The 19258-nt window shown below is 37.1% G+C and overlaps 1 protein-coding gene across 1 annotated transcript in view; it reads right to left on the bottom strand.

Moving 5' to 3' along the window:
- SKAP2 (src kinase associated phosphoprotein 2) overlaps nt 1–19258 on the bottom strand; it is a 168450-nt gene that overhangs the window by 12956 nt on the left and 136236 nt on the right. The window contains exons 10-11 of the mRNA XM_068972697.1: nt 10952–11029; nt 5022–5134 (exon numbers count right to left, since the gene is read on the bottom strand). Coding sequence (XP_068828798.1) covers nt 5022–5134; nt 10952–11029 — 191 coding nt within the window. The remainder of the gene's footprint in view (nt 1–5021; nt 5135–10951; nt 11030–19258) is intronic.

Below are 19258 nucleotides of genomic sequence, written 5' to 3'. Positions count from 1 at the left end.
CAAGGCAGTTATCACTGTTGTTCATTCACTAAGTCGTGTCCTACTCTTTGCGACCCCATGGACTACAGCACACACCAGGCTCCTTGTCCTCCACTGTCTCCCAGAGTTTGCTCAAGTTCACGTCCATTGAGTTGGTCATGCTGCCTAACCATCTCATAAAAATTACATATTTCACTTTCATTCATCCCTATAAATATCTTTCACTTTAGGGAGGAGGGAAAAAGATTTCAAAATCTCCATTGAACTACTGAAGTATATAAAATGCTTTAACACATTAAAAAAAACCAGCAGAATTCTTATAATGAAAAGAACTGTAAGCAATAAGTTACAGTCTTCTGTTTTTAGGCAAGCAGTATTTGAATTTATTATTAGTGAGGTTCAAAGGTTAAAACTAAGAAAATGCCAGACACTTTGAAGGAGGGCTGGCTCAGCCAGGGGTCATGTGACAGCTACTAATTGGAAAATGTTAAAAAGGGAAGGGGGAAGGGCAGAGTATCTGCCTTCTCTTCCTTCTTTATTGTAACACTTGATTTTCACCAGAAGAAAAAAAGAAAGAAAGCTAAGATTTGTATAACTCTCAAAAGAGGCTTGAAATAAATAAATTACCCACAGCAGATATCCCATCGAGGCTTCCTTGAAGTAACAGGAAAAAAAGACAAACCTGAAAAGGCTGAATTTTAAAATCAAACTATATTAGAGAATTTTAATAAAGCAAGCCTAATTGTCAAACTAGCTTAATTGTTTTGTCATTATATTTAAAAAATTAAAATACTCTTTATTATAGTACGTGCCATTTTATTTCTTGATTTGCCTAACTATTTATATTGAAAAGAATGAATCTTTTCTTGTGTGCCTTTTTTAAAAAACTGTTTTCAGAACTGACAATCTTCCAGGAGGTAAGTCAAATCAATGATAATTATATACTGCAAACTATAGATCAGTTAATTACAGAAAGCAACTTGTATTTCTTTGAAATCTTTTAAATGATATTTTTTATTAGGCAAGTCATGGAACTAATTTTTTTAACTAAGTACACATTTTTTATGGCTCTATAAATATTGTTAGACTCCTTAAAATGCATTCTTCCTTAAGTATACAATTTTTACATTTAATTCAGAATGATGAAAAGAATTTTCATGATTAATGCTTACACTTTATTGACATGAGATAGGAAAGTAATAACCCATAGCTAGATTTAAAGTTGGATTTATGACATCATTTTGCTTGTGCACATTAGCTGCAATTACCTGCACCACTCATTCTGAGCCACTAGATGGTGTAAAAAATAAATTTAAATAGTAAAATTTCATTTCACCACCACGAAATCTAAATATAACTCTGAGAAAGATTAAACAAACTTCTAGGTATATAATAATGCTAGTGATTTGTATTATCTACTGTACTTTAAAAAAAACTATTAATACATAGCATCAGCTCCACCTTGATCGAGAAACAAGTCCTTTTGAGCAATGTTTTCTTTCTACTAAGGACCTTGAGGTCTGAATTTATAATGATACTCAGCACTCAAACTGCTGTCATCATTCACATATTAAATAAATTTATGATATTAAATTATGGTCTACGTTTGCCAAAATTTTGATAAAAATTGGAAGACAAAGCAAATATAAAATTAGAGAATCACCAGAGGTTCCTATCTGAACTCACCCAAAGCCAAATAGGGAAGTAAAACTCTTCACAAATATATCTTGAACCTCAAAGCAACCTGACAACAAATAGCTAAGATGCTCATTAATAGCCCTGAATGTGTTCAAATTCCATTGAGAGAAAACTAAGTGTCCTTTCTTTCACCCTCACTGAGACCAACCTGGTTGATTCTACTAGGTCCACAGCTGGGTAAATACGGGTATTTACTCATCCAGCCAATGGTGACAATGTGCTAGCTAACAAAGTCTTGTCTCTTCTTTCAAAAAACAAAATGAGTTCCAGAAAAAATGCCCACCTCCAGAAGGCATCTCAGGAAATGCTGACAGTGGAACTTTAAACTGTGTGAAAGGTTGATAAAGGAAGTATTTTTGGTCAGCCTAAATAACAGCATTTAGGAATTTTAGATGGGAGAATATTCTCCCTATGCATGAGTCTGAGCAAACCCCAGGAGATAGTGAAGGACAGGGAAGCCTGGAGTGCTGCAGTCCATGGGGTCACATAGAGCTGGACACAACTGACAACTGAACAACAACAATATTCTTATGAGCTGGACTTTAACCACTTAACTTAGCTGTACGACGGGCACGCGTGTGTGTGCTAAGTCGCTTCAGTCGTGTCCAACTCTGTGCGACCCTATGGACTGTAGCCCACCAGGCTCCTCCGTCTACAGGATTCTCCAGGCAAGAATACTGGGGTGGGTTGCTGTGTCCTCCTCCAGGGGAGTCTTCCCAACCTAGGGGTGGAAACTGCGTCTCTTATGTCTCCTGCATTGGCAGGCAGGCTCATCACTACTAACACTAGCTAAAATTACCATCTCCACAGAACAGGTTTGGGAGAAAAGGAATGACTTCCCCCCAAATCCTACATATATGATACACACCCATAACTGTACTTTCAATTTCACATTCACAGAAAATGATTTTGTGAGGCAATGGCAGAAATAAGACAAGCCTACGGGGGCGCTGCTTGCTTCACAGCTCGTCCCAGGGGCTGGTACTCAGAGGCTTTCAGCAACAAAGACAACTTGGTTCATAAAGAAAACTTCAAGAACAAACCCACATGGGCTTTGTAAGTTTCATATCTTAACACACAAATATAATGGCTGCATGCCATTTATCCCTATAGTCTGAAATTCCAAGTGGAAGCTAATCAACCTTTTAATTTTATATGCAATTTTACACACAATTGAATTTTATGCAGCTAAACTGGTGAAAGAAACTGTGAGCTAAATAAATTTGAGGAATGATTCTAAGAAAGTTTCTTGTCAAGAACTGAAACTAATCAGTTTGCTTTCAATATTAAGTAACTGACTCAAAAAGCTGTGATTTTAACACAGGACTACTGAATGCTCTGTAGTAGGCTTAATCCAACGGTTGTGACATGACGGTTTATAGCTTCCAAGAACTGAAAGCATCCTTCTAAAAAAACAAAAAACTTACACACTAGTGAGCAGAGGACTGTGAGAAATAAGAAACAGGTCTTACTTGAGCACCTGAGCTAGCAATGATCACAGCTGACTGTATTTACTTACTATTTTCATCCAGTATTCTGCTGCTGCTGCTACTGCTAAGCCCACCAGGCTCCCCTGTCCCTGGGATTCTCCAGGCAAGAACACTGGAGTGGGTTGCCATTTCCTTCTCCAATGCATGAAAGTGAAAAGTGAAAGTGAAGTCGCTCAGTTGTGCCAACTCTTAGCGACCCCATGGACTGCAGCCTACCAGGTTCCTCCGTCCCTGGATTTTCCAGGCAAGAGTACTGGAGTGGGTTGCCATTGCCTTCTCCATCCAGTAATCTATAAATTTTTATATCTCATTTCTTTTGAATTCCTGGTGCCTAGAATGGGCCCTTGCATATTTTAGGTACTTTATGACGGTTACAAATTAAATACAAGTAAGGAAAGAAGGGGAGTGGGGGAGAAGAGAGGGAAAAAGGTAGGAAGATTGATAAAAGCACTAGAAAAAATACAAGAGCAGAAATCCCTGGTCTGGGAATCAAGATGCCTGGTTAAAGGACTGGCTCTGGCACTTTCTTGACGCAAGTTCACTTATCTGTGAAACTGAGGATAGACATAAGCCCAAAGGTCTCTCACTCAAATGTTCTATGATTCTCTGTGTATGATTTTACACACCAGTCAATTAGTGTTTAAATTCAATAAGTGATCTTATTTCCAAATTCTCTTCCGTATTTAATAAGCCATACTACCTTGCCGAAAGGTAAAAAATATTTCTCTAATAGGGACTGATGTTGAAGCTGAAACTCCAATACTTTGGCCACCTGATGCGAAGAGCTGACTCATTTGAAAAGACCCTGATGCTGGGAAAGATTGAGGGCAGGAGGAGAAGGGGACAACACAGGATGAGATGGTTGGATGGCATCACTGACTTAATGGACATGTGTTTGGGTAAACTCCGGGAGTTGGTGATGGACAGGGAGGCCTGGCGTGCTGTGGTTCCTGGGGTCGCAAAGAGTCAGACAGGACTGAGCGACTGAACTGAAATGAATCAACAAAGAACACTAAACTTCTAAACTTAAAATTTATGTAATGTTTCTCTACCTATATTTAAATAGTTTCTATATATTGTTTGTTTCTAAAGTGGCGTCATGAAGCAGACTGAGGGAGATATTTTTAATCCCCATATTATAGCAGGCAAAGTTAAAATATGAAAACTAAAAGAACTCACACATGTCTTTAGAAGTGTAATCAATTAAGAACCTCGACTTTTAGATAGATCTAAGGACAGAAAGATTTTGAATAATCTAGTATCTTAAGAGGCAGAAACAATGATTTTTTTAATACATGAGGATGAGTTCATAGCAATACACTTTGCTATTATGTTTACAAATACAATTATGCTAAACTTAAAAAATTACCTACACCTGTCTGAATAGAAGAGTATTACTTTTAAATTGTCGGAACACCCGATGTATTTACATAAAGATGAAAAACTTGTTCTATAAACACAGTGTTTCCAGTAGTGAATGGCAGACAAAATCAGAATAAGCACACAGAAGAATAAAAAGGAAGAGGAAAGAAAAACATAATAAATAACCTAATACCTTACAATGTTAACTTTCACATAAGTATATTGTTTCTGGAGAAGGCAGTATGTGGATGGGAGCCAAAGGCTGAAGTGATAGGTAAACACACTGTTAAGTTGAATCCTGTTATCTGATTGTGTTTAAAATTTGATTATATTTCACTTGACAAAATAATTAATTACGGTGAACTCCCAATTGTTAACAGGGATCTAGAAGAATTCCAGTTGGCATTTTTCCCCAGTGTCCTCAATCCAAATGGAAAAAAATCCAGCTTTGTATTCACCCTTTACAGTTGTCATACTGGTGTATCTGCTTACCTTGCTAAGAATGTAAATCACATCACCACGTTTAAATGACAATTCATCAGAAAGAGCTCCTGTGCAGTCCCACAAACCCTGGTAAAAATTAGCATAATCGGTGCTTTTATCTCCTGGGAAAAAGAAAGAGAAAACAAGAGTTAGTTTTCCTGTAATGGGCCCTCATTTTTAAATGAACCAATAGTAATTAAAGGGCCAAAACGGTCTTAAAAAAAAAAAAATCTGTCCTCATTAAAAGAACACTTCATTACATCCACACAAGAATCCTACTTCTTGCTCTCATCTAAGGACCCTTTTCAAAAAGATCTATTTTGAATGTCTTTTTTCCTCTCTCCCTCTCTTGTTCTTACCTAAAACTTGCAACTGCAGTAAGTTTCTTCAAACCAGCACCTAAGTTACTTCCCACTTATTTTCTATAACAAACCTAAGGTCACCTGCAACATGTTTTGAATGTAAGTCAGCCTTCCTGCATAATAAGCAATATGCATGAAAGTGAAAGTGAAGTCACTCAGTCGTGTCCGACTCTTTGAGACCCCATGGACTAGTAGCCTACCAGGCTCCTCCCTCCATGGGATTCTCCAGGCAAGAGTACTGGAGTGGGGTGCCATTGCCTTCTCCAGGGGATCTTCCCAACCCAGGGATCGAACCCGGCTCTTCTGCATTCCAGGCAGACGCTTTAACCTCTGAGCCACCGGGGAAGCCCTATGCATGAGATATGATAAACAGGCTGTGAAATAAGCACTGGACAGAATTAGTACTGAAACTGCAGAAATAAGCACTGAGCATAAGAATAATAATAATAAAGGAGATAAGATATAAATATAAACAAACAAGATAACACAAAAAAATTTTTTTAAGTTTTTTAAAATGCAAAGCTAGTTAAAGGAAGAGAATAAACTGAAAGTAATCTAACAGATAATTTTGTCTCTTATTTTTGAGGAGTTTTGTACCCAAAGCTTCTCAAAGTTATTTCCAAAATATTTTAGCAACTTTGAAATTGCCAGTGTTGAAGGTGCATTTTTCAAGATTTCTGTCAGCCCTAGTTTAGGACATTAGACTCTGAATAAACATGCAACATACACTGGAGTTATCAGCTCATCCTTCTCACAGCATAAGCACAATGGATGTGATGTGCTCAAACTGCCATACAGACCATTAGCTGATTGATTATTTAGCGCTCTCCATTCTGTAATACCACAATAAACTGGGTAATAAATGCTTTGTCACTTATACAATGTGGGTTGCCTGAAACAGCGCAGAGTTAAATACACTGGCTGCTTTTGTTACACTGAGAACTGTTTCCTGTTTTTAATTTCATGATAATTGAGTTTTGATGAGTTAATGCAAAAAGAATGCAAGTAATATCAATAAGATGTCCGTGTATTCACTAACCAGGCAGAACATACACGTGCTGACAACTTCCATCACTGGAATGTCATCTTTGAATTCTGAGGGGATAACTGTGGAGATGCATGGTGGATCGGGGTTGTCATCTTAGTTTTGTTATATGGCTCTCAAATATCAGGCTGCTTGGCAATTCCAACACAGTTGGTCATATTAGCATGTCATGGAGGCATTCATCTTATTACACATAGTTTGTGATTTACACAAAGTCTTAGGTTTATTTAAAATATTTTTAAAAATAAATTAAGAAATTAAAAAATTCTTTTTAGTATCTGAAACTTTTTTGTAAGCTCAAAAGAATATCTGAATAATACAGAGTTTATTTAGGAAGTAAGACACTACTTTTCCATTATATTTATATTATAAATAAGGACCAGAATATACAACCAGAAAAAAAAATTTTTGTCCCTTGTTTTCTAAGGATTAAAAAAAGGGGAAAAAGAAAGATGGGAGAGAAGGAAGGAGGGAGACAGAGAGACAGACACCTTATTGACTTCGCTCTTGCATGTGGGCACTCATCACTGAAGCCAGCAGGGGCATACACATGCCTGGGAATCCAACCAAGAACTAAGAATGCTCTGTGGCCACCCTTATTACATTTTTCCCCTCAAAGCATGTATTAAGGAAATTCTATGAATGGACACTAGAGGGCACTCTGGCTGGACAGATCACTTCAAACATTGTCAAAATTTTTTTAGAAAAAAATTACTTAATAATAAAGTGACTGATTTCCTTTAAAAACCACTTATTTAGACAAATAGGGATTTAGAAGTTGAAACATTCTAGTCAGATTAAATCAACTGCTAACTGGGTCAAATGTTGCGCCCTGTGCAGTCCATCAGTGTCAGTTTAAAAGTCAAGGAATCAGAGCAAAGAGAGGATGACATCATTTCACAGGCGAGGCCCTCCCCGACAGCCACTGGCCAGGAGGTAAAAGGATCTAAATAGCTGGTTACCCCTGTGGAGGCTCCTGTGTGTTCCCCATGCTGCTCAGCCTTAGGCTCAACCCCAAAAGGTTGAAGAGAGAAAACTTGGGCTAAAAACAAGAGAAGTTCTGGCTTAGCTGGAGCATCCCAGTGGGGTCTTCAGCTGTTCAGCCTGCTGCCTGCTCTTTCCTTTCTCAGATTCTCTCAGAACAGTTTTTCATTCAGTAGATTTTCAAAAGGTGGGGTTGGGGGGAGAAGGAGAAAAAAAAAGTATATGGTGATTTCTAACACATAATCCTTATCACTTTGGGGTCTTTCTTCCCCTCGATGCACTTGGTGAAACCCCCATTAACACTAATGGGAGTTACAGGAGCGCAGGAGGGGAAGAGAGACCCCCACCGTGCGCAAGATGCATTGCTCCCGAGATGTGCATCGTGGGCATTTCATTAAATCTCACTGCTGTGAAGAGGCAACAGAGCCAGCGCTCTGGCAGTCCTGGGAACAAGAGGCATTTTCTACTTTGCTTTCTGCCATCTTGATGATGATGTTATCCAAAGACCAACCTCATTTCTGTGTCCCATATGTGAGCTCTGTTAAAGAATAGCAAGTTGTTTATGTCACATGGCTACATGTACACACAATTGACTATGCTTTCTATTTCAGCAGGCAATATTAGTTATGATGTAGAAGAATCACAACTGGGGAGAAAACCTGGCAGTGTATGTTAATTAGCCTTAGTCTCTTTAGGAAAGCAATGTCAAAATTCTTAGTATGAATTCTAGACATAAAAATTAAGAACTATCTTGCTCCTTAGAGAGCAGCAAGCTCCTCTGGTTTGTTTTTCTAATTTTTTTTTTCTGTACTAGATTTTTATTCATTTCCTTGTTAGTGCATTTTTTTCTTTTTATAATTTATTTATTTTTAATTGGAGGATAACTGCTTTACAACATTGTGTTGGTTTCTGCCTACTATTCTAAATTTTAAGTGTGGCTAAACATACACAAAAAACTGCACATTGATATCCTTGGAAGCACTGTGGGTTCACGAAGGTTAACACCACTTATACACTGAAAAAATAACCCATGTGAGATGTGTTTTTTACAAACAAACAACAAAAAATGGAATGGAGTACAATGTCATAAACCACCAATAAGCTTACTTTCTGAATACAACTTAAATCTGTTTAGCTGTTTTTACTGCATATATTCATTTTTATATTCTAAATTAGTTTTCCTATTCTATCCACGTCATGATCAACATCTTCAAAATTACCAAAAATAATCATCTCCTTATGTTTCTTGTCCTGAGAGGCATATGTGGTTAAAAGAAGGTAAAGAAAGAAAATAACACTCTAAACTAGCCAGCTTGTGAAAGATTTAAACAGTGTACTTGCACCTGTAAGTTAAACTAGCAAAAACAGAACACTGGGCAATAAAAACAGAACTGTTATGAAAGTATAAGCTAAATATTGAAGATATTTAGCTTTGCAAAAATGAAAAGATTTTAAAAACATGATGACAATAGATGAAACGCACAATGATAGATAATGAAGAATGTCTTCTTGAGTAGTGTTAAAGGTTTAAAATCTATTTTAGAAAAATAAGCATATTATACAAAGTTCAAAAAAATCACATGGAATCTTTTTTTCATTTATATACAAATATATGCAAGCTCTATAAGCTTAAACATGAAAGAACTTGTAAGAAATATAAGATTAATTCTGTTTTTGCGTACATATTTCACATTAGTCTGAATTTTTTTTTTTTTTTACTAAAATCAGTCAATGTGAAAAATATATAACATTCTTGAGTAAGGTTAGAAGTTCACATCATGTGATGCTCAGCAAGATAGTAATACCCTTGTCAACTCACTGCCCTGCACAGCAAACAAACTTCTAGTGTTACATCTTTGACAGCCTGGGGAGAGCAAAGGTCACTGCTATGCAAAAGCATTAAAACTGTTGCTTGAAAAGAATTTCGTGTCACTAAGGATAAGAATTATTGCAGTGCTTTACAGCTATTGCATGAAAAGCTAGATCTCCTTATTGCATTCCTTTTGTTTTTCCTTCCCTCAAAGGCAAAAGTTTGGGAGAGAGTTACTTTAAAAGCATTTTTGAAAAATACAGTTGCTTTAAACCAAAACACTTATATTTATGGGAAGAATATCTGTATGTGTCCAGTTTCCACACCTACACTGAAATTTAAAAAAAGAAAACGACATGCTTTTAGCAGAAGCTTCATGATAACAAAACATATGAACTTCCACTGCCGTTGAATGTCGTCCTCAAGGTTTTGCTCAGACATGGTGTTTATAGCTGCATTTTGCAGGAACAGAGGACTCACATCTAATGACTTCGTCCTCACTTCCTTTCTGAAAAAAGCACACCCAAACCTCATGCACCAACCTGTTCCTGCTTTCCTGTCCAGGTCCGGAAGTCAGGCCTCTGTTTCCTTTCCACATGTCACAGTAGGAAGGACTCTGGAAAGCTACTTCCTGAACACACACTTCTTGTCCACCCTGCCCCTGACAGCTTGAAAGAGTGATGTATGGCCATATCAGCAAGGGGAGGCGACCCCCATCTATAGCTCTTTGCAGGACATGGGATGATATGGCAGACCTTGCCCCAGCTGACATGTGGCTATGAAGAGGTGTAAAGTCCTGATAAGAAGGCAGTCCTTCTCTTCTTTCCGTGTAAAATAATTGCTGATTTATCAAAACTAACCTCATGCCTGCACTACAGATACGGTTTATCTCCTGCTATTTGGAAATAACAACCAGCAAGAAAAGTTGCTTGCATCATGTGATTCTGTACAGAGCATATATAGCTATTTTTCCAGTCTCAGTCATAATTAGCACTTGGGGCCAGGTGCCAAGTGGAAATGGATAAGTGGAATATCCTTCCTAGCCTTCTAGGCCAGTGTCCTTTTCCCATTTTTAAGCTGCTGTCACTGGACTCTGGCATTTCTTACCCAATTCATTTGCTTTCTGTGTTAATCATATGCAATGAAGATATGCATGGCCAACATTTAAACAGGCTGCAGATCAATTAGCGGTCTTAAGTTTATCTGATTTTTATCAAAGAAGACAGAGCTGTGGGTCGATTGTCAGAGCCTGTGTCAAGTTGACCTTTTCAGAGATGTCTACATTGCTAGTCCCCTGGGCAACTTGTTGTCCCCTGTTAGTCTCTGAATGGCAGAAGTCTGTTCTGCTCAAGCACAAAGTATACACAGATGTCTATATTACATTCTTATAGGTTTGACAGCAACTGCATGTTGTATCTATAAACTGTCCTTTAGCAGTGACACTTCCTCAATGATGATAAGCTAATTTATGCAACTAAATCTCCTTTGTGCAGAAATGAAAGCTAATTGAGTCATTACAAAGTAATTCAGGAAGGAATACCTTGTATAAATTGGCTTACTTTAGAAATCCTTCTCAAGTGGTTTTCATGCATCCTAAATGGGTCTAAGCAGCTTATCAGCCATAAGAGATCCAGACCCAAGGACCCCGCAGGGAGCTGAGAACACATCTTTAGAGTAGGGAGAAAGTGAAAAGGAAAGTGAACAAGACCAAAATAAGCTTTTCCCACCAACTCATTACCTGTGGTGTGGTGAACACTGTCCTGACTCATCTTCCTTTGTCCCCCCATTTTCACCAGAGCGCCATCCTCCTCCTCTTCTGTAAATAAACAACAAATAGAACACTGAAGTCCAGTACTAACAACACAGTACTCACCCCATCTTAAAAGCAAAACTAAAAGTTTATAACACATAAATATTCCTTTTCAAATAATGAAACCACTCAACATCCACATTCCTTTTTCAATAATATAAAGCTGAATAAATGAACCAATAGCTATATCCAAATAGCAACCTGACCAGTTGGCTTGATACAATTTAAGGTATGTACTAACATTTCACATATTTTGTTTTAAATGCTCACAGAAATTCATCTGGAACTATCTTAAATCCAGAAAAGCCCTAAAAATCCAGTAAAATGAGAGCCAGCATTATATGGATTGACCACATTATACTGTGGCATGAATACCACACAGAATAAAATCACTGTCCCTAAAACATCAACAGAACAGAGAAAATGTGTGATATAAAATAGTTAACCTATAAGTCATTTATTGAGTATCAGATACTTCATACTTCAGATACTTACAGAGAGATACCAGAATGATCCTCATCCTTTAAGGTAATTCCCCCCAAATTATACTCAGGACCTACTATGTGTCATACACTATAACAGATGTTAAGATTTTATAGATAAACCATTTTAAATCCTTATTTTACAGAGAAATAAATTGAGGCTCAAAAAGGTAAAGAAACTTTCAATGTTTGTTATTCAAATTTAGATTTGTGATTCCAAAGTCCATATTCTTTATCCTGATATGTTCAAATATATCCTTATATTATTTCTACACTCCCCCACCACACTCCTTCTTCAAGTTATAGGAGGAAGAAAATGATATAAGATAAAATGAGAAGAGATTTAAACAAAGTCAATAGACTATTTAATTCTTTAACTCACAAAGGAATATTTATTACATGACCACTTCCTTCACTGAAAGATTTATATAAAATTTAGAAATATTTAAGGCAGGACATAGGAACAAAATGGCATGTCAAAGAAAAGGGTTGAAAAAGAATCACACTTTCCCATCCACTGTAAGACACAAAGCAGTCATATACAACAATGAGACTGTTCCTTATGCTTTCTCAACCTATGATTCCTGCCCTCAACTAGAATGTTGATATCAGCTTACATGTTAGTTCTATTCTATTACATTTTATATAATAAACAGTTACTTAGACATAAGAAAAAATTGTTTTAGTCCTTTCCTCTACTTTGTTTCATGCATCCCACTATTTCCTCCTGTATTCACACTTTTATTCTTTATGTATAAGTCTTATTTTAAATCCTACTGATAAATTCCTCTTTGTTCCCAGTGTTATAAAATTTTGGGTGGGATGATTTGGGAGAATGGCATTGAAACACGTATAATATCATATATGAAACGAATTGCCAGTCCAGGTTCGATGCATGATACTGGATGCTTGGGGCTGGTGCATTGGGACAACCCAGAGGGATGGTATGGGGAGGGAGGAGAGAGGGGGGTTCAGGATGGGGAACACGTGTATACCTGTGGCGGATTCATGTTGATGTATGGCAAAACCAATACAATATTGTAAAGTAATTAACCTTCAATTAAAATAAATAAATTTATATTAAAAAATTTTACCAAAAAAAAGAATCACAATTTCAAGAAAAATCAAAACTTTAAAGAAAAATATGCAAAAAATACAAATATAGTCATTATCACTATTAAATAATTCAGCTAATAACTCTTCCTTGAGCATTAAATACTTGTAAGAGAGAGGGTCTACTAGACAGAGGGGGAGGCATGAAGAAAAGAACAAGGCACAGGCATATTCATTTTGGATAAAGAATGTGGTTCTTGTAGAGGAAGGGCAGGATAGGAGATAATGGTAGTCGTCTGGGAAAAGTTTTGAAAAGTTGTGAACATTCAGCTACGGACTTCAGATGTTTCCATGTTTGGTGAGGAATAAGAGCCCCCGCCACCCCACCCCACCCCCAAATTTCTGAAGTGAGAAAGTGCAGGACTGAAATTGCTTGAGCAACGTCCATCTGATCTCATTGTCCCAGACAACCTAGAGAAGGGGCACGGAGAGACGAGTCCCAGTCTGGCTAAACGGGAAGTCAGTCCTGAACTGGAGGTGCAGAGAATATGAGTGGAGATGATTACAAGAGGGGAAGGAACTAGAATAGACAAACTCCGCCTAACTGGATGTGCAGGGCTAAGGGAAAAGAACAAGCAACCAAGGAGGACTCCTGGTTTGAGTCTAGTTAACTGAGAAATGGAAACATCATTACTAAAAAGAGTATAGCCAAGATAAACTGTAGTGCCTGGTGGCTGGGAGAGGGGAAACCACAAGGAGTTGTGTTTCTGACACTAGAGATTTAACACAGGGGCGGGGCAGCCCAAGGGAGACTGGAAAGTTTGGTAAAGAGATCAAGAATGCATATGTGAATTGAGACATCTTATGCAGATTTTAAAGTGGTGAGAAATAAAAACCGCATTTAAATCACCTTCAGAGTTACTACTATACAATTATAACTGTTTCAAATTTTTGTAACTCAAGTCCAACTAAAGAATGAAAGGTCCAATATGGAACAGCTGGAAATCATTGGCACCTTATACCTATTGATTTAAACCTAATATTGTCAGTTTAATATAGTTCAGTCAAACAGTAATGAGTATACAGAAGACCTAATAAAAATTCTAATATTAAATCCTGTCTCTTTTCAACAATTGCCTCACTTATGCTAAACCTCAAGAACTAGCTAACATAAATGGATTATAGGGTGTTTTAATATAAGATTTAAAGGTTTTTGGGACATTTACAGTTATTTAGTCCAAGCATCTCATTTTACAAATCATTCATGTTTTTAAGGTGAAGGAGGCGGCTTTCTGTACTTTTCACACTTTCTCTTTCCCCAGTACTCTCTCTCTCTTCCAATTTGGTCACAAATTCAATAGTAAGAAGTAAATTGAAAAACAGTTAAGGGCACTTATCCTGAAGTCAAAATGTATAACCACATCAATATAGAAAGCACTATTCTTGGCTCTTAAGAAGACACTATGGGATTTAGACTCACCACCCAAAGTTAGAGTCAAGATATTATAAAAACTAATTACAATAATTAAGCAGGAAAAACTCTGCTCTTGGCAAAGCTGTCAATGAATTTAGAATTTACTACTAAGAACTGTTCTTATTTTATTAAAATGTGTCTATAATGTGTACAATATATTCTTAAATTATCAGAATGATATTCAAAATATTTACTTAACTATCAATATTTTCTGTGAAGTATCCAAATTGAAATCCATGTGAGATGTTTAATAAGAACTATTTTAGAGGATAGGATGTGCATTAAAAACATTTCCTTTCTCCTTTTCAAACATAGTACTGATATCTTCAGGGCAGAGCCTTCTGTGTTTCATATGTCAATTTTTCTTAACAATAGTCAAGCAACTCATTTTTTCTTGGGCTAACAGTACAGTTTCCATGTAAAAGACAACAAAATCAAATTTGGGGTGTGTGTGTTCTTTCCTAACCTTACAAAAAAACAACTCAGACTGAATCTTGAATAGAATCTGGTACAAGGGAGATGTTCAATAAATATCACGTAAAAAAATAGGTTTCAAAATCACGAAAATAAATCTTACTACTATAAACATTTACTAACAGACCAAAACTCTCCACATAATCCAAAAAATATATATGGACAAGTGACCAAATTCTAGGTTATAATCAATTTTACAATATATTAGATACATACATGTTTTATTTAGGTTTATTATTAAACATATTTTATTTGGGGGTTGAGGCACTATGTCATTATACAATACTAATTAATATCTCAAATAGTCAATGTTTGTGGGTTAATATATTCCATTCAACATTTTAATAACAGTAAACAAAAACAGCTCAGCTATGCACTAAAATCCATCAAACCACACAGATGGTTTTAAGGTTTTCATTAAGTGGTTTCCATAGCAATCATATTGCAAATCTGGAAGCTTCTTGCAAATAAGCAGCTTGTATTTACATGCCTCTCAGCTGCCGCACAACACTCTTCAGCATGTGAAGTTATTATTCCAACCACACATTGTTAGAAGAATCATTTGGAGATATTTTTTAATCAGACAGGATGAAAATAATAATAAAGTAAACTAATTGCAGAAGATAACTCAAGCATAGTTGTACATTTACTAAACTAACCAATGAGTCTTAAATACATTCTGATATGGCTTCTCAGCCTTTTGGCTAAGATCAAGTGTAAAAATGTTCTGATAGTCACTGAAAGGTTTTAACATTAAACCCCATCAAAAATATGAGACCTCCAGGAACAACCAGACCCTAGTGAATCTAAAAGCTTGAACTCTACCCTCACTTTTTTTTTTTTGATAGATATTTAATCTTTTCTCTGAGTTGAGCAAAAAAAAGAAAGACTAGCAGAAAACTGAGTCTTCCCAAATCTTTTTTTTTAGGATGAGTACCATTTGAGGAAATGCTTACTGTGGGAAAAGTCAAGACCCTTTTTTTCCCTGCCAGATTAATCAATTTAATTTACAAATTGATCCATTTCCATAACAGATGGATTATTACCCTAATAAGGATCAAAGATCTGTCTAGCTATGCAGTTTTTACAAAATGGGCTATTTCTGGCTTGCTAATGTTCTCTTTTAAGGTTAAATAACCAAAAAAGAAAAGTGACAAGCCAATGACATGTTTATCCGACATTGCTTAAAAAAGGCTAAAGACAATTTGTCAGCATGAAAACAGGGTGTGTGATGCTCACAGCAGGGCTAAAGATTGATACTATCACATCTTCCAGGAAGAAGAGGGTAAGTCGACTTATCATCTGAATTAGTCACTAAGCCCTGTCTGACTTTGCAATCCCATGGACTGGACCCCGAAAGCTCCTCTGTCCATTGGAGCTACCAGGCAAGAATACTGGAGTGGGTTGCCATTCCCTTCTCCAGGGAATGTTCCCGACCCAGGGATCGAACCTAGGTCTCCTGCATTGCAGGCAGATTCTTTACTGTCTGAGCCACCAGGGAACACTATATACATTTATATCCATTAGGTAACTAAATCCTCTTAACAATTCTATGAGGCAATAATAGGAACTTTCATCCTCTTTATGTGTGCAAAAGCGACATGTACAGAGCTTAATTAACTTGTCCAGGTTCACACAACCAGTTAGAACTAGAGTTGGGATTTAAACTTCCACATCTCTCACTTAAGTCCCAGCTCTAAGCCATGGCACCATTGCCTTGATTTTCATTAAAATCTTTAGTTTATAGATATATATTTTTTGCTAAAATTTCATTTGAATATTGGCTGCTTGTAGACTTGGAAAACATTTTCACATAAGTGGGTAGGTTCTCTCCTACCACAGCACTGTATTTGAGGTACATCTTAGATTAAGCAGTTCTCTCAGTGATGATTTAGAAACCGAATTTCAAGTTGGGATGCCCCAAACATGCATCTTTTCCATTCTCTTCCCCACTTCTCTCTAACCTTTAACATTCTACACACTCAACTGCCCCTAAAGCCAGGCACAGTATTTGATACTTTGTAAAGGTCTCTAAGGCAACTCACATATTTAGAATGCTGGAGTGGGTAGTCTTTTCCTTCTCCAGGGGATCTTTCCTACCCAGGGATCAAACCTAGGTCTCCCAAATTGCAGGAAGATTCTTTACCAGCTGAGCCACAAGGGAAGTCCCTTGTGCTTATTTAACTTATATGCAGGGTACATCATGAAAAAATGCCGGGCTGAATGAAGCACAAGCTGGAATCAAGATTTCCTTGAGAAATATCAATAACCTCAGATATGCAGATGACACTACCCTTATGGCAGAAAAAGCAGAAGAACTAAAGAGCCTCTTGTTGAAAGTGAAAGAGGAGAGTGAAAAAGTTGGCTTAAAACTCAACACTCAGAAAACTAAGATCATGGCATCCAGTCCCATCACTTCATGGCAAACAGATGGGGGAACAATGGAAACAGGAACAGACATTATTATTTTGGGCTCCAAAATCACTGCAGATGGTGACTGCAGCCATGAAATTAAAACCCACTTGCTCCTTGGAAGAAAAGTTATGACAAACCTAGACAGCATATTAAAACGCAGAGACATTACTTTGCCAACAAAGGTCTGTCTAGGCAAAGCTTTGGTTTTTCCAGTAGTTATGTATGGATGTGAGAGCTGGACTAAAAAGAAAGCTGAGAGCCAAAGAACTGATGCTTTTGAACTGTGGTGTTGGAGAAGACTCCTGAGAGTCTCTTGCACTGCAAGATCAAACCACTCAATCCTAAAGGAAATCAATCCTGAATATTCATTGGAAGGACTGATGCTGAAGCTGAAACTCCAATACTTTGGCCACCTGATGTGAAGAACTGACTCATTTGAAAAGACCCTGATGCTGGGAAAGATTGAAGGTGGGAAGAGAAGGGGATGATAGAGGATGAGACAGTTGGATGGTATCACCGATTCGATGGACATGAGTTTGAGCAAGCTCTGAGAGTTGGTGATGGACAGGGAAGCCTGGCATGCTGCTATCCATGGGGTCACAGAGTTGGACACGACTGAGCAACTGAACTGAACTAAACTAAAAGCAACTCACGAATGAAAATGGATTTATTTCTGAGGGCAGTCAGCTTTTCTTTTTCAATTTATTTCAGTAAGAAAAACATGGTTAAATGTAGATGTTAAAGATAAGCCTTTCTACCTAGAAGATCGGAAAGAGGTTGACCTACATTTCAGAGCAACAGACTACCTTTCACATTTCATCAAGGGCTCAGATTCCAGGGAGTTGCAAGCAAGATGCCCCAGAGTAGGAGGAGATGGAGCAGATGGGATGGGGAACTGGAGTCTAGTCCTAGCAGTAAGATGAAAATGCAGGAAGGATTTATACAAATGGCCCCTTACCACCTCTTCTCTCTCAAGACTTGAGCCAAGTTCTGAAGTTGGTGAAAGGGCTAGAGAAGTAGAAGAAACTCTAAGGGATATCAGTGAGGGAATTAAAAATTATGACGATGCAGAAAAGTGAGTTCCTTAAGGGCCTATAGATCCTGGACTACTGAAAGCTTAAAATATGGCACTTCTAAAGGATTCTTAGATCTATTTAATAGTCTGACATTTCATTTATAGCAATAAAAGATATAATTTGATAAAGACATAAGCAAGTGCCTTTTAGTAGTATCAGTCAGTTAGATGAACAGAAAGATAAAGATGCTTGAAATGGCATAGAATCATGCTTACTACCCTGGATATTAGGCAAACTAGGTTCTATGCTTAAATGTCTAGTTGTTTATGCAATTTTGACACTGTTTCTTAATTCTCAATGTCTTCTCTGTAGAGTAGAAAGACTAATGTCTATCCTATAGCACCCTGACAAGATTTGGGGAGGACAACAGGATAATCAAATTTCTCAGGGAAAAAAAATGCACCATTAGCATGTAGTATCAAGTTCATTACCTGAGGAGCTAGGAGTTTTGTATCCACTTATTAATTTAGCAATATGATTAATTATGCTTATGGTTAATATGGTTAATATCATATATTGTTAATATGATATAAAAGATAATAAAATAAGCAACGGTTGTCTAATCATATAATTTTCAACTCTGACATTCTATTCTCATGGTTTAATATGAAAAAGTTATCAAAAGTTATTGATATCAAAGGTTATTCAAAAGCAAAAAGAAATGCCATTAGAGTACAGGGAATTGCTTTAATATTGAAATTCACAATTTATACACAAACCTGAAAATGCAAAAATAATTATTTTTTTCACAGACATTACACTTGTTAACATCATTGTTGGGATGTTGGGGGGAAAACCTCAAATTCAGGCAAGGATCTCTTTTGACAGAATTGGAGGGACTCTTAGAAAGGAAAGGGACCTTAGCTACCATCTAGTTCAATTTCCTTCTTTCATTAAAGGGGTGTTGAATTAGACCAAGGCCACGGCACTTCCTCCCTGCTCTTCTTTTCCTGCGCTGCCTTCTATGCCGCACGCACTGCAGTCATTTCTGCTGCTCTAGACATACTTCTCTACTCAGGAGCAGAAGCAGTCTTACAGAGACTTGATCATCTGCAGGCAATTACGGCAGGCAAAGAAAGCAAGTAGGTTAAAAATTAAGCTTTACTAGGCCAGATTCCATCAGTCAGAAATGACCGTGAGTCAGAAAATGATTGCGCTCCAAAAGCATACCAGACATGGGGAAATTATGAAGGGCAACTCTGCCTTTTACTATAGTCAGTGATATTCTTCTATTTCACAAAGTGCAAATCCTTAGCTTTTT

The sequence above is a fragment of the Capricornis sumatraensis genome, chromosome 5, assembly GCF_032405125.1.
Source record: "Capricornis sumatraensis isolate serow.1 chromosome 5, serow.2, whole genome shotgun sequence".
In the NCBI taxonomy this organism is placed as follows: domain Eukaryota; kingdom Metazoa; phylum Chordata; class Mammalia; order Artiodactyla; family Bovidae; genus Capricornis; species Capricornis sumatraensis.
The sequence above is the reverse complement of the archived record's forward strand: the minus strand, read 5'-3'. Positions and strand labels throughout refer to the sequence as shown.